This window comes from Nelumbo lutea, chromosome 1 (genome assembly GCF_056320005.1).
Source record: "Nelumbo lutea isolate HS-2025 chromosome 1, American lotus-T2T, whole genome shotgun sequence".
NCBI classification, from domain to species: domain Eukaryota; kingdom Viridiplantae; phylum Streptophyta; class Magnoliopsida; order Proteales; family Nelumbonaceae; genus Nelumbo; species Nelumbo lutea.
In genome coordinates this window covers 103,546,751-103,572,895 of record NC_142684.1, presented here as the reverse complement: position 1 = coordinate 103,572,895, position 26,145 = coordinate 103,546,751, and the positions used below count along the sequence as shown (strand labels likewise).

Below are 26,145 nucleotides of genomic sequence, written 5' to 3'. Positions count from 1 at the left end.
AGGCAAGAATCCTATCAATAGCCTCCCAATTCTAGACTTGTGGGGCATGCATGTATTGACTCACCACACTCACTACATAAGAGATGTCTAGTCTTGTCATACATAAATATAGCAGCCGCCTCACAAGTCTCTGATATCTCCCAATGTCCTTCACCAGCTCACCTTCTGATGCATTAATTCTGTAGTTCTTATCAATAGGAGTATTGGCTACCTTTGTTCCAAGTTTCCTTGTTTCTTGTAAAAGGTTCAGTACATACTTCCTCTGAGAAATAAAAATTCCATGCTTTGATCTTGCAACCTCAATGCCAAAGAAATACCTCAGCTCCCCAAGATCCTTAATTTCAAATTCTCTATGCAAATTCTTCTTCAAACTGTCAATCTTACTCAGGTCATTTCCTGTAACTACAATGCCATTCACATAAACTATCAGAACTGACACCAGGGAGCCCCTTCGCTTCACAAACAAAGTATGGTTTGATTGAGTCTGAGTATAGCCAAAAGCAATCAAGGCCATCCTGAACCTATCAAACCATGCTCTGGGAGACTGTTTTAAACCATAAAGAGACTTCTTCAATTTGCATACCTTCCCCTTTCCAGCATCACTGTTGAAACTAGCAGGAAGATCCATATACACTTCTTCTTATAGATCCCCATTAAGAAAGGCATTTTTTACATCAAGTTGGAAAAGAGGCCAAGAGTATGTAGCAGCAAGAGAGAGAAGGATCCGAACACAAGTCATTTTTGCAACTGGTGCAAAGGTCTCTAAGTAATTAACGCCATATGTTTGAGTGTACTCTTTTGCAACTAGTCTGGCTTTATACCTTTCTATACTTCCATCTGCCTTGTATTTAACTGTATAAACCCATCTGCATCCAATAGTTTCCTTGCCCTCTAGTAGATCCGCAATCTCCCATGTCTGATTCTTAATTAAGGCTTCCATTTCTTCCTACGTAGTTGTCTTCCACTCAGATTTGGAGAGAGCCTCACCAACACCATTGGGTATAGACACAGAGTCGAGGGAAGAAAGGAAGGCTCGATAAGAAGGAGAAAGTCCAATGTAGGAGAGATACTGTGAGATACAATGAGTAGTACACTTTCTCTTCCCTTTTCTGAGTGCAATAGGAAGGCCCAGGTCATCTGTAATGGGGTTAGTGGAATCAATAGGAACTAAAACGTTAGAGGGATCAAGAGGAATACCTGAATCCGTGCTAGCCAAATCTGGAATCTCCAAGGAACCGATAGGAAGTGATGTGGATTCTTCTGCAGTGGAATCAACCTCCTTGTGAAGTCGTAGGTGCTATCGTGAGTAACACTGAGAGACAAGACGCAAGGGAGGTGGTAAGATAGGTGACATAGGAGGATCAAACACAGGAGTGGACACAAGGACTGGAACTGGAAGAGGAAAAACACTCTCCCTGAGAAGAACCCTTCGGGAAAAAAGATGTGGACTCAAAAAAGGTGACATCCATAATAACATACCGACTCCCAGAGACTGGGTCATAGCAACAGTACCCTTTTCTGATTTTCTGCATACCCAAGAAAGACACACTTTTTTGCCTTTGGATCAAGCTTTGAGCAGTGAGGACCAAGAACATGAGCAAAGCAAACACAACCAAAAACCCTGAGAGGGATGTGGAACATCTCCCCCTCAGGAAAAAAGAGGCTAAATGGGGTGCTAAATCCAAGAACATGAGAAGGCACCCTATTAATTAGAAAGACTGTTGTGAGAACTGTGTCATCCCAAAAACAAACTAGAATAGTAGATGTGATCATCATGCTCCTTGCAATCTCAACAATGTGTCTATTCTTCCTTTCTGCTACACCATTTTGTTGTGGGCTGTAAGAACAACTACTCTGATGAATGATGAATTACTCCACACTCTAATAGATACGAAGCAAGGTTCTTCTCAAAATATTCCTCGGAATTGTCTGATCTGAACACCTTCACTCGTACCCCAAACTATGTTAGCACCATCTGATGAAACTATCGAACCAAGGACGGTACCTCATCACGGGATCTCATCAAGTAAATCCAAGAATACCGAGAAAAATCATCCACAAATAAAAAGTGCCGGTAGCTTTTCATAGAAGGAACATGGTATGGTCCCCACACATCAGTATGAATAACATCAAAAGAAGATGAACACCTTTTATTACTAGCTTTAAATGAATGTCTACAATGTTTTCCAAGCTGACAGCTTTCACACTCTAAGCTAGACAAATTAACAGACTCAAATAACTTCGGAAACAAGAAACGCAAAGAAGGAAAAGACAAATGTCCCAAACAATTATGCCAAAGCATAATTTAACCCACAAACTCTGACTCAAAATCCTTGCTAACATGATGACTCTGATGATGAGGAAGCACATCCAGAAAGTAGATTCCATTCACCTCACGACCACTCCCAATCGTCCTCTTTGAAACCAGATCTTGCAAAACACAATTGCTAGGAGAAAAAATCACTGAGCAGTTCAAGTTCTTAATTAAACTACCAACAGATAATAAGTTAGTACTCAGTCTAGGTACATGAAGGACAGGGTAGGGAAATGGAATCAGTAATATTGCTAGGAGAAAAAATCACTGAGCAGTTCAAGTTCTTAATTAAACTACTAACAGATAATAAGTTAGTACTCAATCTAGGTACATGAAGGACAAAGGGTAGGGAAATGGAATCAGTAATCTTAATAGACCCCTTCCCAGCAATGGGAACATGGGATCCATCGGCTGTGGAAACTCTATCTCTACCATAATAGAGTTGGTAAGAAGAGAAAATAGTGGAACTATGGGTCATATGCTCTGAGGCTCTAAAATCTATAATCCAATGAGGTCCCTCCTTACCTGTAGTAGAAACATAGTTTGTAGTGGCATGTGAACTACTTGTATGATCAAAGGAAGTAGAATGTCCACCACCAGAACCACCTGTACCTAGATGTCCACCTGATAACGGATTAGGGCTGACTGTATCTTGCTGATTTAGTAACTGCCCATATCTCTCAAGTTTGGCCCTAATTGCAGCAATTGCAATAGACTCCAAAGTAGCTGTAGTAGGGGGGCCAGGTAAGTCACCAGTGACTGCCATATTAACATTTCCTCTCTTGTTTTTGAGTCTATTCGACAGAAGGCAAGGATGAAGCTTCCAGTAGGTATCTCTTGTGTGTTTAGGCTTCTTACAGTAGTCACAAATCAGGTCCTTCTTATCTTCCTTCCTGATTTCACTACCACCCCGGTCTCTACTCTGTTTAGGTTTCATGGTACTGACCATAGCTGACTATTCAAGACTCGAATTCTTCATCATCACATTCCTCTACTCTCTTTCCCTGATACAAAGGCATATGCCTGAGAGAGAGTAACACTATCCCTGGAAAGGATATGTTGCCTTGCAATGTCATATTCGGGATTAAGACCAGCAAGAAATTCAAAGACCCTATTCTTCTCTAAGAGCTTCTGGTAGGTAGTTGCATCCTTAGTAGTTTCCCAAACCACTGTCTCCAGATGGTTAATCTCCTGCCATAGGGTTTTAAGGACTGAAAAATAAACAGCAATAGGTTTATCTCCCTGTCTGGTAGCAATAACCCGGTTCCTCAACTGATAGGCCCTAGCAACGTTTTCACTCTATGAATAGGTTTCTACAACCCCATCCCAAATTCCCTTAATTGTATTTGCCCACAAAAAGTTTTTACTTATATGGGGCAGCATAGAATTGCACAACCAAGTCATTACCATATAATTTTCCTGTACCCACCGGGAGTTGTTAGTCTCGGGTTTCACCCCATTGCCAGTGATATACCCCAACTTCCCATGAGCACCAATGGCCATCTTTGCAGATTGTGACCATTCTAAATAGTTTGTACCATCTAACTTAACTTTAGTGATGGTCCCAACCTCGAAAAGGTCTCTGACACCTCCTCCACCTTGTCCTGTTTCACTTCCCGGTTTGTTTTCAACTTTAGGACCCTCCATTATTTCCAAAAACGGGTTAGAAAATCACTTTGAGATGAAGAAAAAGAAATAATTCCCTTCAAGCACCAGACACACCCTTCTGGAACCCTAGATAGTCCTCCCATAAAAGATTCCTTTTTCGTGGGAGCGGGAGAAGAGAGAGAAGAAGCAACCACTCGGTCCAGAGGCCTTCAAAACAGGTGGGACTTGAACTTTCCCCTTCAGAAAACTCCAAGGAATCCTAAAAAATTAGGGCACCACTTCCTAGGTCAAAATTGAAGAGTCCTACAAAAACATGACTCTCCCCCTTTCTCCATTTCTTCCTGAATTTGATGGGAAACCCTAGACCAGGTACAGGGCAAAACAGATCCACCAAAACAATCCAAAAACTAGGCTTACCTGAGGTCTTCGATCAGCCTCTCATATCACCATGCAGTCGGCCAATGTAGGGCTGCATGATAGAGCAGCTCAAGAAACCTTCGGCCTGCTCTGATACCAAGTAGAAATTGCTGATAACTAATTCTGATGTATGCTTTGTGAAGAAAAGTAGTAGAAACTGAAAGGTTTCAGCAAGAGAGAAAGAGAGAGAAGAAGAAAAGAGAGTGGGATGTCGCAACAATTGAATAGATCTGGCTACCAACCCCTCTTGATTTATATACTTAAAATAAAAGAATGAAACATTACAAAAATACCCTTAGTAGGGCGGCTACTTTAAGTATCTGAACAGTCACAACTTAAAATAACATAAACTAATGGGCCTAAGGCCCAATAACTTCCTAACTTAATAACTTGAATAAAAATAAAACAAAGCTGGGCCCAATAACTTAAAATCAGCCCAAACTCAACACTTTGTTTGCACGGTTTCCGACACTAGAATCAAGTGAGATGACAAAAAGAGAAGATTGGTGTGAAGAATATAAAAAGGAAGAAGAGGAAGGTAGGGAATCTTGTTTTCCTCCTACACCTCTTCAGTATGATGTTCCTACAACCTTCCTCATGAGAGGGAGGACCATATTCCTTCTACCCCTTTCACCCTTTTCTTTCTTCCCCCATTTTTTCTTTCCTTTCTTTCTTGTCTCATATTGAAATACATGCAAGGAATCAACCATTTACAACCTTGTCTATGGAACTTGGCTGATTGTGGTTCCTTACTTCATTTTGACCCTAAAAATCATTACTTTGTATGAGGGAAGAAACCGTCTACAACCTAGTTTAGAAAACTTGGCTGATTATGGTTCATCACACCATGATAATACACATGATTATTATTTAAAGGCCACCTACAGCCTTATTCATGAAATATGGCTAATTATGATCCATATTTGCTTGTTATGCATTGAGAAAAAAAGTTTATTTATTTATATTTGCTGGTTTTCTCTCAAATAAAGAGGGAATTACACCAGAATTTTCAAAGGAAAATTCTATTTTGTTTACTCTACTCATTTGTACTTCTAAACCAGAATCAGGAGGTTTTCTCTGCCCATAGTAGAAATGTAACTAAAGGAATATCTACGTGATTTCTTGAATGGGACTCACCCAAATATAAAAAAGCCCAGTTATTAGTTTAATTGGGTGAATTATGTTATGTGAGAAATTATACAAAAAAAAAAAATCCACTAACAGTGTTTTACTTTTTATGTTCTTTTCTTGTTAGATAGAGAATATTGCTCAGTCTTGTTCATCCACACTGTCTTGTAATTGGCCATCTCTAAGTTTTTGCCTCTTACCTTTTCGTCAATATTTTATTTTCTGATTTTTTGCTTGTCACATCCTTGCATCCTTATCCTTTCTTTCCTCATTTCTTTTCATTGATGGTTGATATATACATGAGCTTCTTCTTAAGCCTCACCAAATCTGGGAGTATTCCATGCAAATTTCTCCATCACTGGAAGTTTCTGGATGCAATGGACTATCTAACTTGGAAGAAATTAAATCTATGTTTTCTCACAGAAGTATGTTCATTGGAACACTATTCTACACCTTCAGTTTATCCATAACTGCTGACCCGATCTCATGTCTGTCTGATTATCCTTGAACTTTTTTGGGGGATCCTCAATGTTACATGGATTTGAAGATGAGTTGGGATCTGCAATGTCTCAAGGAATCTGACTTGCAAGCTGATAAAGCATGGATTTTGGGATTCAAGAAAAAGTAAAGCATCTATTATTAGACAGTAGGGTACTATTTTTTTTATCAGTGAAAGATAATTTTATTAATTTAAAAACAGATTACAAGTATTTTGCAGAGTAATAAAGTATAGAAAGGTCCCAGAATACAAGAATCATCAACCCTCTTTTTTAACACATTCAGCTACAGTTTTGCCCAAAATAGAAAAGGCCTATCAACTCCATGTTTTGTTAGAGTGTCTGCCAGTCCATTTGCTGTCCTTTTGGTCCACCCAAATGTAGAGCTAAAGTTCTTAGCCAGTAGCTCAATCTCCCTGAATGCAAATCTGTACTTCCATGGTGCTGAGCTCACTTGCTTAGTCCAAGAGATGACTAACAGTGAGTCCCCTTCCACTTCCAATTCTCTAGCTTCTAAATGCACTGCTAATTTCAAACCTTGCAAGAGTGTCATTGTCTCTGCCTGAACTGAGTCTCCATACCCAATTGGTCCTGAGAATAACGCCACAATCTCTTCAAGATGGTTTCTGAAAACTCCTATTCCAGCCCTCCCTGGGTTCCCAAAGGAGCTACCATCAAAGTTCAGCTTCAATTTATTTGGCCCTGGCGGTTTCCAATCCACCTTGGTCCTTTCTTTATGCAATTCCATTTGTGCCACCTCCTTCCATTTTCTTATTATGTCATTTGTTAAAGTATATTTGAAGATATCTAATGTTTTTATGCAGTGTGCAGATCTGATTTTTATAGTTTCAATTACTTCCTCCATAGATTTTCTCTTCTCAGAGAAAATCATTTGATTTCTTTCTTCCCAGATGGCCCAAACTGCAGCTGCTCTTGTTACCCTCCATAAGCGTTTTGCCCTTTTTTTCTTGTTGTCGTAGGACATTGGATCTAAAAAGGCCGACTACATCTTGTGGAGGAGTCCATCTGCATCCAAAGAGTGAGGAAAAGTAATCTCAAATACAAGACACAAAAGAGTAGGAAATTAGTAAATGAGGAAGGGTTTCACCACTAGCCAAACAGAGGATACAAACATGAGGAGAAAGGCACTTTCCTGGCCTTCTTTTCTGTAGTAAGTCACAGGTGTTAATCTTTCCGAGGAACACTTCCCAACAAAGAGTCTGCACTTTGGGAGGGACACTATTTTGTAAGCTTTCATTCTTGAACCTATATAAAATTGTGAAAATAGATACAACAATTCCTTATTTGATATTTGAAAACCTTTTATAGGAAAATAGAGCACCCATTGTGAATAGTAGATGTTAAACTTATGGTAAATTAAAGCAACATGGATGGCCTTCTTTCAAGGAATGAGATTATCCCTACAACTTGGTCTCAGAGATTTGGAAGTTGGAGGAGATTCACAACTAATCATTCATTTGACAAAGCAAGTCATATCAGCACCTTGGAAATATAGACATGCTTTCAGGGAAATTGATGTCATTGCAAAGCAAATACATTCTAATTTCAGTTGGGTGAGAAGAACTGCAAATGGTGTGGCAGATGTTCTAGCTAAACAGGGAGTTGACAGACCTAACTTATTCTGGGCAAAAATGTAAACCCATGTGACCAGGGTGTGTTGGAAATCTCCAACAGTTGTATTAAGTTTTAATATTTTTAGTGAAATCCTTTTGCTGATCAAAAATAAATAAATAAATAAACCAACATGGAAAAAAAAGTGAAAGAAAGACATTGTTCAGATTCAAAAGAGGTCATGTACAATCAATACTTTACCTTTTCTTCAAAAAAATCCATTGTTCAGATCCATGGTGTGTGGGAATCTGAAGTATGCCACTTGCTGCTAAGTTCCATCTAGTCAGTTGCTATGTTCCTGATGTGTCATTTATTCCATGCCTTGTATGGAAATTCCTGCAACATGGTTGAGTCACAGACTGCTATGCTTGCTAAGTTAGTTACTAATTAGTCCAAATATCATAAAACTATTAATTGTTTCAAAATTAAATAATTCTTTCAGGTTAAAGTTCCTTTTCTTTTTGGATTTTTCCCGAAATTTGAGCAAAAAAAGCATGCGAACCACTTCATCTATTATATACCACTTTGTATTATACTTGGCAGACTCAATAAATTGAGAGTTTCTACTATTTTTACTTGTTCTGATATTATTATTGATGGATTGTTCAGGTATGCAGCAATTTCAGGGTCGTCTCCTGCTGATAGAATCAGTTTAAAGCCAGTAATATTTTCAACCTTTAATGTTTTTATACATGCAGACCATGTTTCTTTCTTGTTTACCTTTTGGTTAGATGAACTATTTGGCTATGCCAAATTAACTGAAGTTACTACATACTAGTATGCCTTCTTTTGCATATGATTTAATTGCTATTTCAATAGCTTGTCACCTTGGCCAATATTGAGTATTTTCAAGAATGGTGGCTCTTGTGGGTTCCTTTGAAACTTAAAGTTTTACAATTTTCATGGTAGAATAATGGAATCCATTTAGAAGCTTATATTGAGTATTTTCTAAACAGTCCATTTAGAAGCTTATAAAAAAGTTCTACCTACTGAGGGAATATGCATATTGGGGAGTCCATCATAGTTGGATAAAATAAGTCAAGCAACCAATCATGGATAACTTTTTAAATCTTCTGATTTCTTATGATATAGACTCCTTATTGACCTATTAATAATTATGCATGCGGAGTGGCCTGTAAATCTAAATGCTTTCAGAAATGCTTTTCCTCCCATAATAAAAAAAGGAACAAGACATAACTTGACCATATAATAGTATGCAAGGGATTCCATTATTATCTATAAAAAAAAGGATTCCATTATTCTACCATGAAAATTGTATGCAAGGGATTCCATTATTATCTATAAAAAAAGGGATTCCATTATTCTACCATGAAAATTGTAAAACTTAAAGTTTCAAAGGAACCCACAAGAGCCACCATTCTCCATTTAACCTCCTGAACTGTGGAGAAAAAAACTCTGAGACAACAGGAAAAATGTAAACAAATTTTAAAATTCTAAAAAATCAAGACTTTATTCATTGATGCTATGGATGGCTATCGATCAAATTTTTAGATTTTACAGATTGCTCAAGATGAGAATATTACTTTATCATAGAAGAAATACAATAGGTGAAGATTGATCCTCTATAATTTTAACCATCACATATTTGTGCATCCTAAACTATATTTTTCTTATCACTTCTTTTGTGTGGACGCCAAAACCAACATTACACTTGAAAGAGCTTTTCTCTTTGTTAAATCCATAATATGCAACTAGAAAACCTAAAGCTCTTAAGAAAATTTCTGGACATGGACTTTAAAGTTGTAATACTCGATAGTTTAGCAGAATCAATTATAAATTATTTTATTTGCATTTTGTTGTTTGCATTGTTTTATTCATCTACATTTAATTCTCTTTTCTTCTTCAACAACTATTCCATTATTTATATGACATAAGAGTATATCATTAGAAAATATTACTTAAAAACTGGAAGTATACCCCCAAATCCCAGTCATATCCTTTTGGGTTAACCAAGTCCAACACCTTGAACCCATATCAGATTCCCAATCTTGTTGTGCTGACATGGAGCCTTTTATGGCTTTTATGCATTTCTAACCATCTACTTGTGATATGGCTTCTTTTATCATATTCCTTTCTAACATGTTAACATGCAACTCATGCATTGTATTTTGTTTCCACATCTTAAACACATTGAAATGCATTTAACTGCATGATGTAGGGCATGAATGAATGGCTTCTGATGAGAAATTTATGGCTATTGATGACTGTAATGGCTTCTTGAAAGACAAAAAAAGAAAATAGAGAGATGAAGAAGAGAGAGGATGGGAATCACTCACTAGGTACCTAGAATCCTCTCTGTATGTGCAGGGGTAATGTTGCGTACATCTGTCCCTCCCCAGACCCTGCATTAGCAGGAGCCTCATGCACTGGGCTGCCATTTTAGACTTGCAAGAATCCTAGTAGGAAATGAAAATAGAAACTTACTAAATTGCCACTATCCTATATCAATTGAAAGAAGACTTAATAATTCTTGAACTACTTATTTAATGGTTTAAACTTTAAATTTAAGCCAACTATAACTAGACAAATCAAACTAATAGGCTGGATCCCACAAACATGTTAATATGACCAAAATACGCATACTGTCCAAAAAATGCAGAAATACATAAAATATCAGAAAATTTCAATTTTGATTCTTCATCTTCTGCATCACTGTACCATGGATTTATTATTTTAAAGTTTTTATTGCACCGTTTTTCTTTCTTTTTGAGCCATTGTTAAGGTAGTAGATTTTAGTGTATTTTATTTTTCTACTGTAGTTTCATGGTTCTTCTATATTCAGAATTTTACCTCTTTAGAGATGGAATCTCCTGAAGGTAAAAACTCTACAAACACTCTGAAATCAGGGGCATCTAGCTGCACATTGGGAACATCTCCCCATGAATTGAATATACATGTACTGGGAGATATTCTCAATGTGTGGCTGGATGCTGTGCTCTCAGTTTTTGCTTTCAGGAGAGCCGGGATCACCTCTTTGTGCACCCTTGTAAATGTTCAGAAACTTTTTATTAATTTCATACTGAATGAGGTAGCTTAAAAATCCTTATGAAGTCTTTCTTGTGGTTAGAGTTCTTTTACCTCTGTATAACATCTTTACTTGTAAGTGTTCATAAACTTTTTTTTATGATTTTCCATATCTATCTTAATAAAGCATGCCTTAAAATACTTGTAAACTTGTTTTTGTAGTCTCCACCTTGTTTGCCAAATTTATCATCGTATGATAGTTCATTTTCTTTGGGATCACTGCGACTGGGAAAGTATACAGAGGTATTGATCATTGAATTCCTTTACTTAGGTAAACCTAATTATCACATTAGATAAAATTTTACTATTATATGGTCTCTTTGGCAGTGGTTTAATGATGTATATTCAACCAATATCTCCAATAAGTGTTCAGATGTTCTGAATCTATTGTCAACAATTCATGGGTGTGAAGTAAGTATTCCTTACCATTTTGCAAGCAATGTTCATTTCTATGTACAAAAACAATACTTATTTTCTGTCTTAGATACAAAATTTTATTTCACTTCCAGGATCAAATGATCAACATGTGACTGATGTGAGCTCTAACATTCTATACCTAGATCCTAATATATATTTATTTACATTTGTGTTTGTGCAAGATAATAGATATTGTAATACCAGAGATACATGAAATGCGAACTGCACATGTTGTTTCCATTGGTTCTGAATCACTCTGTTCTTTGACTCCTGATTGTGAAGATGGGTATGTTTCCTTGTTAACAAATATTACTGCAAAGGCTTACCAATGTTACCATAATATTCCGGCTCTGGTGATTTGATTTAATTATGCTTTCCAGAATGCAGGCTAATGGTGCTCTCAGAAAATGTTTAGTAAGCAAAATCCAACTTTGAAGTTCACATATTTTGACAGTTTCTTCTCTGTTTTGCAGAAAAGGCACCAAATTGACTCATGATACTCGAACAAATTTGGCACTCTTCCGTTCATTCTCTGCATCAGACTATGTTGCTGCTCAATGCCTGAGGTATAGGATGATTATGCTTGTACTTGTAAATCTGAAATATGTTGCTTATGTCATGTCTTTGTCTTGATTTGTTTACCCTATTGAATATTCAAACTTGTAATGGTTAATTACAGAGAGATTTTAATTTCCATTACAAATTACAAGGAGATTTGTAACCGATCAAAAATATGATAGTTACCCTTACAAACTTGATTACCTTTTTTCAAAAATTGCTCTCAGACTTGAATCCATGATCTGATGCTTGTCAGCCTGATATTTTACCATTAGACTAAACGATAGTCCTATAACTGTTCATTATAATATTTAAGAATTTTTGGTGGGTCCTGAAATGCACTGCTATTTTGTTCTCTCTGGAAAATTTATTTTGTTAAAATTTTTTTGTGGGCTTCATCGTCTTTGATTTACATAACATGCTTTTGTTCCTTCTTTGCATCTTGATATAATATACCTATTTTACCTTTTCTAAAAAATATATAATATACCTATTTTATATATGACTTGCAGAAATTGACCATAGTTTTTGTATGACACATTAAATTATCAAGCAATGTAAAACATTGAAATTCTCTCACCTTGGGAGGTTCTTGGGAAAGATACAACAACATCTAACTATGAGTTCTGGTCTTCCATAATATAAATGTATTGTGATTATGTTTTCTTGATTGAATTTGTATAATCTGCACAAGAGTAGCAAACTAATTTTTATTTCTGACCTCGCCCTCTGAATACATGAAATCTGAAACCTTGTGTTGTTGGTTGTCTCAGCATTTTTGTGCTTGTTCAATTTAAGAGCTTTCTCCAGGCATAGTTGCCTCGACATTCTTGTCTCTTAGGTGACAGTATCAAAATTAATTGCAGTATGTGGGTAATGAGGATTCTAAATGTGACATTTCATTCATCTATGACATTTCCAAGCTTCTAATACAATCCTAGTGTTTCTACTGTTGCTACAGTAGTCCGAACCAGTAAGGAGAAGAAGAAAGAGAAGGAGAAGAAGAAGAAGATGAAAGAACTGTCGTACCTGATAGCTAAACCCTATCAGTGGACCTCTTAATAGTGATTTGGCTCTAATTAAATGTATAAGGACTAAACTGCCCCTACTTAAGTATGGGACAGAGAACCTCTAATAAGACTGCCACATAAGCTCATAACTTAACCAAGGTGAGTTGACTAATCTACCCTTATTCGGCTAATTCTAACACTCCCCCTCAAGCTGGAGAATATATGTCATATAATCCCAGCTTGTTACATATATAGTTCACTCTCCCTGAGCTTAAGGCTTTTGTAAACAAATCGGCCTACTGATCACCTGAGCCTACATGTTCTGTGCTTATCTCTCCAATAAGAACCTTCTCCCTCACAAAGTGGCAATCAATCTCTATGTGCTTTGTTCTCTCATGAAAAACAGGGTTGGATGAGATATGGAGCGTAGCTTGATTGTCACAGTACAACTTCATAGGTTTATCCATGTGGAACCCGATTTCTTATAGGAGATTCCTCAACCACACTAATTCACATGTAGTGTGTGCCATGGCTCTGTACTCGGCTTCAGCACTGCTTCTAGCCACAACCGTCTGCTTTTTACTCTTCCACGTCACAAAATTTCCTCCAAGAAATGTGCAGTAACCTGTAGTAGATCTTCTGTCAGACATAGAGCCCACCCAATCTGCATCCGTGTACCCAACTTCTTCAAGTTTTCCTCCTGGTTTATACAATAGCCCACGGCCCGAAGCTCCCTTCAGATATCTTACAATTCTAAGAACTGCATCCCAGTGAGATATATGAGGGTTCTGCATAAATTGGCTAACCACACTGACTGCAAATGAGATGTCTGGTCTCGTGATAGTCAAATAGTTCAGCTTCCCCATTAGTTGTCTATACCTTCCGGGATCATCAAATATTTCCCTTGTATCATTGCTCAACTTAACATTTGGTTCCATAGGAGTCTCAGTCGGTTTTGCACCTAACAGTCATGTTTCATCCAATAGATCGAGAACATATTTTCTTTGGCACAGGTTTACACCTTGTCTTGATCTAACAACTTCTATACCCAAGAAATGCTTCAATGTCCCAAGGTTTTTTCTTTGAAAATGATTTTGCAGAAAGACCTTTAGTTTGTCAATCCCCAATTTGTCACTGCTCGTTATGACAATATCATCCACATAGACCACTAATAAAATCTTTCCATCTTTTGAGTCATAGCTGAACACCGAGTGATCAACCTGCCATTGTTTCATTCCAAAATTCTTCACCACTTCACTAAACTTCCCGAACCAAGCACGAGGCGATTGTTTTAACCCATAAATTTCCTTTTTCAGTCTGCACACCTTACCAGCCTCCCCCTGAGCAACAAACCCAGGTGGTTGCTCCATATATACCTCCTCTATAAGGTCACCATGAAGGCGGGCATTTTTTATGTCAAGTTGAAATAGGGGCCAATCATACATAACTGCCAGGGAAATTAACACACGGACAGAGCTAATCTTAGCCACTGGAGAGAAGGTCTCCATATAGTCCACTCCATACAACTGTGAATAACCTTTAGCAATAGGTCTGGCTTTCAGACGCTCCACACTACCATCTGGCAAGTATTTAACAGTATACACCCATTTACAACCTACAACATGCTTACTAGGAGGAAGAGTAATGAGCTCCCATGTGTGAGTATGCTGAAGAGCAGAGAGTTCCTCCTCCATTGCCTGCCTCCACCCACGTGAACTAAGAGCCTCTTGGACATTGTTAGGTATGGAAATAGATGACAATAGTGAAACAAACTGGCGATTTGAGGCGGAAAGGCGAGATACTGAAACAAAATTGGAAATTGGATGGAGAGTAGAACTACGTTTACCTTTCCGTAAGGCAATGGGTAGATCAAGTCCTGAGGGTTCAGCAACAGGAGCAACGACAGGATCTGTGGACAAGGTAGAAGCTGGAGGAGAGGCCGGTGTCGTTCAACGTGTATACACTTGCCGAATTGGTGGTCATTCAATAGGGATTTGTACTGGATGAGGTGACGAGTCAACTCCAACAGGAACACCCAGAACGGGATCACTGACCGGAAGAGGAAGAGGAAGTAAAGGTGGAGACGAAGATGCTTCAGTTCCTGAGAAGAAGGGAACATACTCAAAAAATGTGACATCAGGACAGACATAGCACTTCCAAGTAATGAGATTGTAACACTTGTACCCTTTTTGAGTCCGAGAGTAGCCAAGAAAGACACACTTAATGGAGCGTGCATCCAACTTGTCTATTCCAGGACTCAGATTGTGAACAAAGCACACAGCCAAAGATACGAAGTGTTAATGGAAAGGGAGACAAGGTGGGGAACAAGATAGAGAAGGGAGACCGACCATGAAGAATAAAGGAGGGCATCCGATTAATGAGGAAACACACAGTAAGTACAACATCACTCCAAAACCGTTTAGGAACACTCATATGATGAAGAATAGACCGAGCCGTTTCAAGGAGATGATGGTTCTTCCGTTTAGCCACCCCATTTTGTTGAGAAGTGGATGCACATGAAGTTTGATGAATGATGCCATGTTATTCTAAATACTCTTGAAAGGAAGTAAGAAAATATTCACGACCATTATTTGAACGAAGAACGTTGATTGGAACACCAAATTGTGTACGTATTTCAGCATGGAATTTTTGAAAAATGGAAAATAATTCACTCATTTCTTTCATTAAATAAATCCATGTCATTCTTGAACAATCATCAATAAAAGTGACAAAATACTTGTAACCATTATAAGACTCTATTTTGATCGGGCCCCAAACATCTGAATGAACCAAAGCAAAAGGACTCAACATACGACTTTCAACTCTAGGACTGAAGGAAACACGACGATGTTTCCCAAACTGACACGACTCACACTGTAACACTGACAAATGACTCAAAGACGGAACTAGTATCTTGAGTGCCTTGAGAGAAGGATGTCCCAGTCGACAATGCCACTGTAGAGGAGTGAGTGAAGTCTGAAGTGCAACTGACGATCCATCACCGTCAAGATAATACAATCCACCAGCTTCATGCCCCCCACCAATCTTCTTCCCCATCCTGAGATCCTGAAAAACACAAGAGGAAGGGAAAAAAGTAACAGAGCAATTAAGAGTCTTGGTTAATTTACTAATAGACATAAGATTGAATGGAAACTTAGGGACATATAGAACATATGATAAAGAAAGATAAGCCATGTCAACATTGCCAACACCACAGATGGGAGAGGAGGAACCATTGGCAAGGGTAACAGTTTGAGATGTGGAAGTTTCAGAGGGAGAAGAGAACACACCTGGAGTCCCGGTCATGTGATCAGAGGCTCTAGAGTCAATAATCCAAGGAGAGGTTTTAGATGACAGACAAGCTATACCAGAGTGGGCAAGAGTAGCAGTAGTGTGCTGTGAAGTGGATTGAAGGAACCGCTCATACTCATCACGCGGTACACTCACCATCTCCCTTCCGGAAACAGATGTAGATGTGGAAGGAGTTAGGTCTGCCTGCTGATTATCACTGACATCAACCCCACCAGCAACAGCATGATTGGCCCATTTAGAGGGAGGGTGGCCATGGAGATCATAACAGAAATTTACCGAATGCCCTTCCCTGCCACAGTGGGTACACTTCCTTGTAGAGCTGCCTTTTTCTTTGCCATGGCCTCCCCCTGAGTCACGACCACCACCACGGCCAAATATGGAACCACCACGACCTCCTCGGGAGGCATGTCCTCCCCCTTTCGTATCACGTCCACCTCCTCTGGCTGTCACAAAAGCTGATCTATCAAACTGTGTAGAATTCTCTGTCTGTCCCAAAGAAATCCTGCGAAGCCGAGCAAACACTTCCTCAAGTGTAGGAAGGGTAGAGCCCCCCAATATTTGGGCCCTAACTGGTTCATACTCTGATTTCAACCCCACTAAGAACCTTGTGACATCTAGTTGTTCCCTCTGTTGTTGCTGAACCTTAACATCTGGAGTGAGAAGATGATAGACATTGAGTTCATTTCTGAGGTTCTTCATATTGGCATAGTATTCTTCTAGAGTTTTATTTCCTTGTTGCAGACCAAAGTACTCCTGATAGAGCTGATATACCCTTGTAGTATTATCTTGCCCAGAATACAGCTTCTTGGCATGTTCCCATATGTCCTTAGCTGTATCTAAGAACATGAAGTTGGCACTTATTTTGGGTTCCATACTGTTCTATAGCCATGTCATGATTTGAGCATCCTCCTGTTCCCAATCATCAAACCCTGGAGAGTCAGCCGATGGTTTATCTTCTTTCACATACTTCACTTTTCTCTTTGCCTTGAGAAAAACTTCCACCGACTTGGCCCATGGAACATAGTTCTCACCATTCAGTTTAATTGAGGTCATCTGTACGCCTAGATAGTCAGAGGAAACCACCACACTAGGTTTCTGATCACTACAGCCATCTCCCATTGCTGCCATGATACTCTTTCAATGCTGCCTCTAATCTGAATTCCCAATCACCAACTAAGTGCTGCTGCCAAGAGTTTGATGTTCCAGAACCTACAGCAGTCCCTAAACACAATGATAGATATACACGCCTTTGTTCTTATCCACACCACTACTGATTTCACAAAAAACACAGACTACACCGACATTAATTCAGCACTTACTAACCACATGCAAGCTCTCTTACAACTACTCAACAGAGTTTGTGCATCACAAGCACCACCACATAGCCATAGCTGTCACACACAATACAGACCTGCTTTAACACTTTTAAGAGGGCACCACAAGACCAACAAGAACTCAACTAGTACCATTGCATTACACCTTGCACCATTCGGTCACCTACAGTAGCCCCTACACCATTCGGCCACCAGCAGCAGCCCTTACACCATTTGGTCACTGTAAACACAGCCTGTTCTTGGAATTTTTCCAAGAACCAGGGCAACAACCAACCTAGTTCTCTAGGTTATGATCAGTCCTCTCAACTTCTTGAAGATTTTCAACCCAGAAATACCAACAGCACAAAGAGAAGAGATAACCAACCTTCGTTTGAGAGCTTCAGCCAACCATTCACTGCTGAAATTGTTTTCTTAGGAAAGGAGTTTCTGCGCACCAGAAAAAAAAAAAAAGAAGAGCTGAGATGTTTCAGGCCTGGGATGAACCACTTTTCTCCATTGACAGACCAGAGAAGAAAAGGAGAGAACTGAAGCACAAACTGAAGTTGTCACGAACTGAAACAGGTCACGAGCCTTGCTCTGATACCATGTTTCTACTGTTGCTACAGTAGTCCGAACCAGTAAGGAGAAGAAGAAAGAGGAGAAGGAGAAGAAGAAGAGGAGAAGAAGAAGAAGAAGATGAAAGAACTGTCGAACCTGATAGCTAAACCCTATCAGTCGACCTCTTAATAGTGATTAGGCTCTAATTAAATGTACAATGACTAAACTGCCCCTACTTAAGTATGGGACAGAGAACCTCTAATAAGACTGCCACATAAGCTCATAACTTAACCAAGGTGAATTGACTAATCTACCCTTATTCGGCTATCTCTAACACTTAGGAAGATAACCTTTGACAAACTTGTATATATTTTTCTGCTTGAGATATCAGTTCCTAGTTCTTATAGGAATCTTATCAAGTAAGTGATCTATGACAATATGAACAATTATGATATTTAACGATGTTTGATTTATCTTTATTTTTTTCTCTAATTCATCTGTTTTGATTCAGGCGAAGGATGATGTATTATCATCTGGAGATCTTCAAGAAGGTTGATATCATTGTAACCCCAACGACTGGGTATGATTTTTTTAACTAGTAGCACAGAATTATGTTTCAGATTAGTACCTTTTCTTTTTTCATCTTTGGCCTGCCACTTGTGGAGGTTTTGTTATAATAATATGAGGGAGAAAGTAAGATATCTGTGATGCAGACTTTTCATTCTGATGGAGCATTTGAATATTTACCCCTTTCTGGCTCTCCTCCAAAATAATATTGTATATATTGTAGAACAAAAGATCTTAACTTTGAATGACTGGTTTCTATTTAAAGTAGGTTGTCTTTCAACTATAACTTGCATATGAGAATTTTCTTGGAACTAAAAGCAAGATGATGTGATTTGTTTTGTATAACAGTATGACAGCACCAATGATACCTCCAAGTTCTCTCAGCTATGGGGAGTCAAATTTACATGTTTCAGGTCAGTCAGTTGATAATATTAATCTGCAGTCTGAAGTCTGAAACTGGTTTATTCTCCATTGTTCTTAATTTTCCCATAGGAAGAAGCCCGTGCCTATCAGTCTGGTAGTTGTGCTTCTGAAAATGGTGGGAAATGCATCAAGAGTAATTATTGTAGGCTTCTGTTATCTTTATCTTGCTTGACATGATGGGGAATGCATCAAGATCAATGTGCAAAATCTGAATCATTTGAATATATGGTTTTTGAATATATGCTTCTTCTGACCACCTATTCTAAATTGTCAAGATTGCGTCTGATCTATAAACTAGATATGATGTTCCTTGGTCTTTGGGGGTTAATTCGAGTTTTACAAGTGATGGACCTTTCTTATGCTATTTAACACATCAACTTGTACAATGAAATTCATGGCTGAATAGATATATCATCATTACTTTCAGGTTACCTCATGCGATTTGTAATAGCAGCAAATCTTCTGGGACTTCCTGCAATTTCTGTCCCTGTAAGTAAAGTATATCCTTTCCTCTGATTTTGTAATGGTAGATATGGTTTTTATGATACATGTTGATATGTCATTTCCCGTAAAGAGAATTACTCAGTTGACCGGTGCAGCAAGACCACCCTAGACTTGGAAGGGGATGATCTAGTATTGAAATTAAAAGGTGAAAAAGAAAATGGAAGTATGGGCAAACACCTGGGTGTAGGTTATTTGTTGATAATGCTCTCTGATAGTGAGAACTTCCTGTCAGGAACCTCTCCCTCCAGTTCCTAATTCAGTTAAATTATAGTCTTTCTCCTTAAGTCCAGCTGTTGAAAATTTATTAGTTCTTACTCCACATGTTCAGGCATTGATTAGATACTCAGTTTTTTACTTATTGGTGGACTTTATGTAATCTAATTTGGGGCCTGTTTGGGAGGGCTTCAATGTTGATTGAGCTGCATTGATTGAAAGGCTTTGAAGAAGCTACCAAAACTAGCTTCACCGGAAAGTCGATTTCTCAGCTCAATGTAAGTGTTTTTGGGATTTCTAGGTTTTTCACCAAACATAGCTTTCATGGCTTAACATGTGGGTGCCACTTTGCAACGCCAAAAGCTGCTGTGTGAAAGCCCTCCCAAATAGGTACTTGGTTTCAGAACCAGTACAATGAAGTAGGCTTATTTGTTGATGTTTCAACTGGTGCTACAGTAGTCCGAACCAGAAAGAGAAGAAGAAGAGAAGAAGAAGAAGGGTCTGTCGAAATTTGATGGATTACCCATACAGTCGACCCCCTTAATCTATATTAGACTCTAATAATCTTTACAAAGACAAAAATGCCCTTACTTAAGTGTGGGGCATAGTAACTCTAATAACACTGCCACATAAGCAAGCTACTTAACAAACATAAGAAGACTAAACTACCCCTATTCGGCAGACTTTAACACTCCCCCTCAAGCTGGAGAATATATGTCATATAATCCTAGCTTGTTACATACCCACTAGTCATTCGAGCCCACATGTTCTGTATTTATCTCTCAAACAAGAACCTTCTCTCTCACAAAGTGGCAATCAACCTCTATGTGCTTTGTTCTCTCATGAAAGACAGGATTGGAAGAGATATGGAGTGCAACTTGGTTGTCACAGTACAATCTCATAGGTTTATCCATGTGAAACCTGATTTCTTGTAGGAGATTCCTCAAGCACACTAATTCACAGGTGGTGTGGGCCATGGCCCTATATTCGGTTTCAGCACTGCTTCTGGCCACAACCGTCTACTTTTTACTCTTCTATGTCACAAGATTTCCTCCAAGAAATGTGCAATAGCCTATAGTAGATCTTCTGTCATTCACTGAGCCTACCCAGTCTGCATCTGTATACCCAACTACTTCAAGTTTTCCCCCTGATTTATACAATAGCCCACGGCCTGGAGCTCCTTTCAGATACCTCACAATTCTAAGGATTGCATCCTAGTGAGGTATACGAGGGTTTTACATGAATTGGCTCACCACGCTGACTGCAAAGGAGATGTCGGGTCTCGTGATAGTCAGATAGTTCAGCTTTCCCACTAGTCGTCTATACCTTTCAGGATCTTCAAATACTTCTCCTGTATCACTGCTCAACTTAACATTTGGTTCCATAGGGGTCTCAGCCGGTTTTGCACCTAACAGTCCTGTTTCTTCCAATAGATCAAGGACATATTTCCTTTAGCACAGATTTACACATTGTTTTGACCTGGCAACTTCTATTCCCAAGAAATACTTTAATGTTCCAAGGTCTTTTGTTTGAAAATGATTTTGCAGAAATACCTTTAGTTTGCCAATCCCCAATTTATCATTACCAGTGATGACAATATCATCCACATAGACCACTAATAAAATCTTCCCAGCTTCTGAGTCATAGCTGAACACTGAGTGATCAACTTGGCATTGCTTCATTCCAAAACTCTTCACCACTTCGCTGAACTTCCCAAACCAAGCACGTGGAGATTGCTTCAACCCATAAATTGCCTTCTTCAGTTTGCACACCTTACCAACCTCTCCCTGAGCAACAAACCCAGGTGGTTGCTCCATATATACCTCTTCCACCAGATCACCATGGAGGAAGGCATTCTTTATGTCAAGTTGAAAGAGAGGCCAATCATACATAACTGCCAAGGAAATGAGTATACGAATATAACCAATTTTAGCCACCGGAGAGAATGTCTCCATGTAGTCCACTCCATACAACTGTGAGTAACCTTTAGCAACAAGTCTGGCCTTCAGACGCTCTACACTACCATCTGGCAAGTATTTCATAGTATACACCCATTTACAGCCCACAACATGCTTACCAGGTGGGAGAGTAGTAAGTTCCCACGTTTGAGTATGTTGAAGAGCAGAAAGTTCCTCCTCCATTGCCCACCGCCATCCAGGTGAACTAAGAGCTTCTTGAACATTGTTAAGTATGGAAATAGAGGACAAAAGTGAAACAAACTGGCGATGTGAGGTAGAAAGACGATATAATGAAACAAAATTGGAAATGGAATGGAGGGTAGAACTGCGTTTACCTTTCCGTAAGGCAATGGGTAGGTCAAGGTCTGAAGATTCAGCAATAGGAGCCATGAGAGGATCCGCAGATGAGGTAGAAGCCAGAGGAGGGGTCAGTGTCGTTCGACATGTATACACTTGTCAGATCGGTGGTCGTTCAGTGGTGATTTGCATTGGATGAGGTGATGAGTCTACTCCAACAACAGCCTCTGGAACTGGATCATTGACAGGAAGAGGAAGAGGAGGTAAGGGTGAAGACAAGGGTGCTTCATGACTGGAGAAGAAGTGTACAGACTCAAAAAGGTGACATCAGGGCAGACATAGCACTTTCGGGTAATGGGATTATAACACTTGTACCCTTTTTGAGTCCGAGAGTAGCAAAGGAAGACACATTTAATTGAGTGTGCATCTAGCTTGTCTATTCCAGGACTCAGATTGTGGACAAAGCACACACAACCAAATACACGAGGAGTTAATGGAAACGGAGATAAAGTGGGTAACAAGATAGAGAAGGGGGACCGACCATGAAGAATAAAAGAGGGCATCCGATTAATGAGAAAACATGCAGTGAGTACAACATCACTCCAAAACCGTTTAGGAACATTCATGTGGTGAAGCATAGACCGAGCAGTTTCAAGAAGCTGACAATTCTTCCATTTAGCCACTCCATTTTGTTGAGGGGTGAAAGCACATGAGGTCTGATGAATAATGTCATGCTGTTCTAAATATTGTTGAAATGAAGTAAGAAACTATTCACGACCATTATCTGAATGGAAAACTTTGATTGGAATGCCAAATTGTGTGCGTATTTCAGCATGGAATTTTTGAAAAATGGAAAATAATTCATTTCTTTCTTTCATTAAGTAAATCCATGTCATTTTTGAACAGTCATCAATAAAGGAGACAAAATACTTGTACCCATTATAAGACTATTTTGATTGGACCCCAAACATCTGAATGAACCAAAGAAAAAGGACTCAACATACGACTCTCAACTCTTGGACTGAAGGACACACGACAGTGTTTACCAAACTGACATGACTCACATTGTAAAACTGATAACTGACTCAATGACAGAACCAACATCTTGAGAACCTTGAGAGATGGATGTCCCAGTCGGCAATGCCATTGTAGAGGAGTAAGGGAAGTCTGAAGTGCAATTGAAGATCCACCACCGTCAAGGTAATACAATCCACCAGCTTCATGCCCCCCACCAATCTTCTTCCCCGTCTTGAGATCCTGAAAAACACAAGTGGAAGGAAAGAAGGTAACAGAACAGTTAAGAGCCTTGGTTATTTTACTAACAGATATAAGATTGAATGGAAACTTAGGTACATATAAAACAGATGATAAGGGGACAGAAGCCATGTCAACATTACCAACACCACAGATGGGAGATGAGGACCCATTGGCAAGTGTAACAGTTTGTGATGTGGAGGTTTCAGAAAGAGAAGAGAACGCACCTGGAGTCCCGGTCATATGATCTGAGGCTCCAGAGTCAATAATCCAGGAAGGAGTTTTAGATGACATGCAAGCAATACCTGATTGGGCAAGTGCGGCAGTGGTATGCTGTGAAGTAGTTTGAAGGAACCGTTCATACTCATCACGCGGTACACTCACCATCTCCCTCCCAGAAGTAGATGTAGATGTGGGAGGAGTTCGGCCTGCCAGTTTACTGTCACTGATATCAACCTTGCCTGCTACAGCATGATTAGCCCATTTAGAGGGAGGGCCATGTAGGTCATAACAGAAATTCACTGTGTCCTTCCCTACCATAATGAGTACACTTCCTTGTAGAGTTATTTTTTTCTCTGCCACGGCCACCCCGGACCAATCATGGAATTGCCATGGCCTCCTCTGGGAGCATGACCACCCCCTCTTGTACTATGTCCACCTCCTCTGGGAGCTCTGATACCATGTTTCGACTGGTGCTACAGTAGTTCGAACCAGAAAGAGAAGAAGAAGAAGAAGAAGAAGAAGAAGAGAAGAAGAAGAAGAAGAAGGGTCTGATGGATTACCCATACAGTCGACCCCCTTAATCTATATTAGACTCTAATGATCTTTACAAAGAAAAAAATGCCCTTACTTAAGTGTGGGGCATAGTAACTCTAATAACACTGCCACATAATCAAGCTACTTAACAAACATAAGAAGACTAAACTACGCCTATTCGACACACTTTAACAATTGAATATACAATCTCAAAATATGGCTTTGTCAAGGGGGAATGAAGGAGAGCACCAATTCATGGAAGTGTAGTTTTGGTCTTTTTAAAGAACTTTATTGCATCTTTTTGAAATATCGCAACGATTTTCTCGATGAACATAAGGATCGAAATTTCGCAACATATCGGCCAGTATTGGCTGATACATATCGTATAAGTGACTGTTATGTGCCTTAGGAGAACTCACCCCTAAAAGCTAGCTGTTAGAGGGAGGGAACCCAAGCACATATATACCCCACAACAACATCCTATTCTACCGATGTGGGATACCTCACATTAGCATCCCATACTACTAACATGGGACAAATGATCGTAATACTGTCGTCACCACCTGCGCCGCACGATTGCAATTGCAAGGCATAGTGTAGGCTCTGATACCATTTGTCACGTTCTGGGTTGATGGCATGCTCCTGACCCCTTCCTCGCCCCCTACCTCGACCTCGAGCTATGTTGCTAAGGTAAGAGCAGAACTTAAGAATCTATGGAACAGAATTTAAGACAAATCTTTGAAAGTTTTCCTCCTCCCTTCATTACTTGAGAACACTGATATTTATAGTCTACAGGCCCAACAAACTTAGCAACTACTAAAAGATAGCAACTACAAAGAATAGTAACCACTAAAAGAAAACAGCAACTTCTGGGAAATAGAAACTAAAGGAAAATAGAAACTAAAAGAAATAGTAATTCTAGAAAATAGTAGCTATTAGGAATTAGCAACAGCTAAATAGTAGAAAATAGCAACTGCTAAAAGAAAGTAGAAACTAAAAGAAATAGTAACTCTCTAGCTCTACAGCTAGTTATTTTGGGCTGGGTTAATAGCTGAGGTAAATTGCTGCACATGACAATCCTTTCCCCATGGAAACGTCCTTGTCCTCAAGGACACATAAGGTCTGAGAATTTCTCTCGAAGTTTAATCTCATCCTCCCAAGTAGCATCGGTTGTTGGAAGCCCCTGCCATTGTATAAGTAGTTCACGTTTATTCCCTTTGCCTCGAGAGTTTAGAACTGCTATTGGCTGAGGTTGCAGGTGACCTGATGTTTCCGATACTAATGGAAGAGAAGAATCAATTTTATCAGTTGTACCCAGCTGTTTCTTTAAGAGCGACACATGGAAAACTTGGTGGATCTTACTTCCTGGCGGAAGATCAAGCCAATAAGCCACCGAACCAATCCGTTCCAGCACCCGGTATGGCCCATAAAATCGTGGGGATAGTTTATGTGATCTTCTCAGTGCCAACGAAGTTTGCCGATAAGGTTGTAATCTCAGATATACCCAGTCACCCACCTCAAATTCTCTCTCGACTCTTCCTTGGTCATAAGCAGTCTTCATTCTAGCTTGTGCTTGTTGTAATTGGCTTCTTAGGTCTTTCACCACTTGATCTCTTGCTTGGAGCATGTCATCTACAGCCCCGACCTTTGACGTACCCGGAACATAGGAAAGCAAATTGGGGGGCTCTCTTCCATACACCACTTCAAAGGGAGTTTTGCGAGTAGAAGCATGTAGGCTAGTGTTGTAACAGAACTCGGCCCAAGGAACCCATTGGACCCACTCCTTGGGTCTTGAACTAGTAAAGCAACGCAGGTACATCTCAAGAGTTCGATTTACTGCCTCTGTTTGGCCATCTGTTTGGGGGTGATAAGATGAACTGAAGTTGAAACTAGTCCCCTGCAATTTGAAAAGCTCTTTCCAAAAAGCACTTATAAAAGTGGAGTCTCGATCACATATGGTACAGCTAGTTATTTTGGGCTGGGTTAATAGCTAAGGTAAATTGTTGCACATGACAATAGAAAATAGCAGCTACTAGGAATTAGCAACTGCTAAATAGTAGAAAATAGCAACTGCTAAAAGAAAATAGAAACTAAAAGAAATAGTAACTCTCTAGCTCTACAGCTAGTTATTTTGGGTTGGGTTAATAGCTAAGGTAAATTGCTGCACATGACAATATTCTCCCTACTCTCTGACATATTTGATATTTAGGTTGGCCACGATAAACAAGGTCTTCCAGTAGGCTTGCAACTGATAGGCCGTCCCTGGGGTGAAGCTTCCATCCTGCGTTTGGCTTCTGCAGTGGAGGTACTAGCTCTTATCTGAATTAGACAAGGGAAAATGGAAATTTGTAGAGCATATCTTCT

The 26,145-nt window shown here is 39.3% G+C and overlaps 1 protein-coding gene across 4 annotated transcripts in view; it reads left to right on the top strand.

The window, feature by feature from the left end:
• The window catches only part of FAAH (fatty acid amide hydrolase), a 45,385-nt gene that overhangs the window by 18,787 nt on the left and 453 nt on the right, over positions 1–26,145 (top strand). For 2 of the 4 annotated variants that reach the window (XM_088967069.1, XM_088967070.1), the window contains exons 12-20: positions 8,206–8,257; positions 10,804–10,884; positions 10,969–11,052; positions 11,241–11,344; positions 11,532–11,624; positions 18,321–18,389; positions 18,725–18,789; positions 19,227–19,288; positions 25,991–26,086. In XM_088967069.1, coding sequence (XP_088823195.1) covers positions 8,206–8,257; positions 10,804–10,884; positions 10,969–11,052; positions 11,241–11,344; positions 11,532–11,624; positions 18,321–18,389; positions 18,725–18,789; positions 19,227–19,288; positions 25,991–26,086 — 706 coding nt within the window. Of the gene's footprint in view, positions 1–8,205; positions 8,261–10,803; positions 10,885–10,968; positions 11,053–11,240; positions 11,345–11,531; positions 11,625–18,320; positions 18,390–18,724; positions 18,790–19,226; positions 19,289–25,990; positions 26,087–26,145 lie in introns of all 4 variants that reach the window. The other 2 variants (XM_088967066.1, XM_088967068.1) reach the window with 1 other exon arrangement.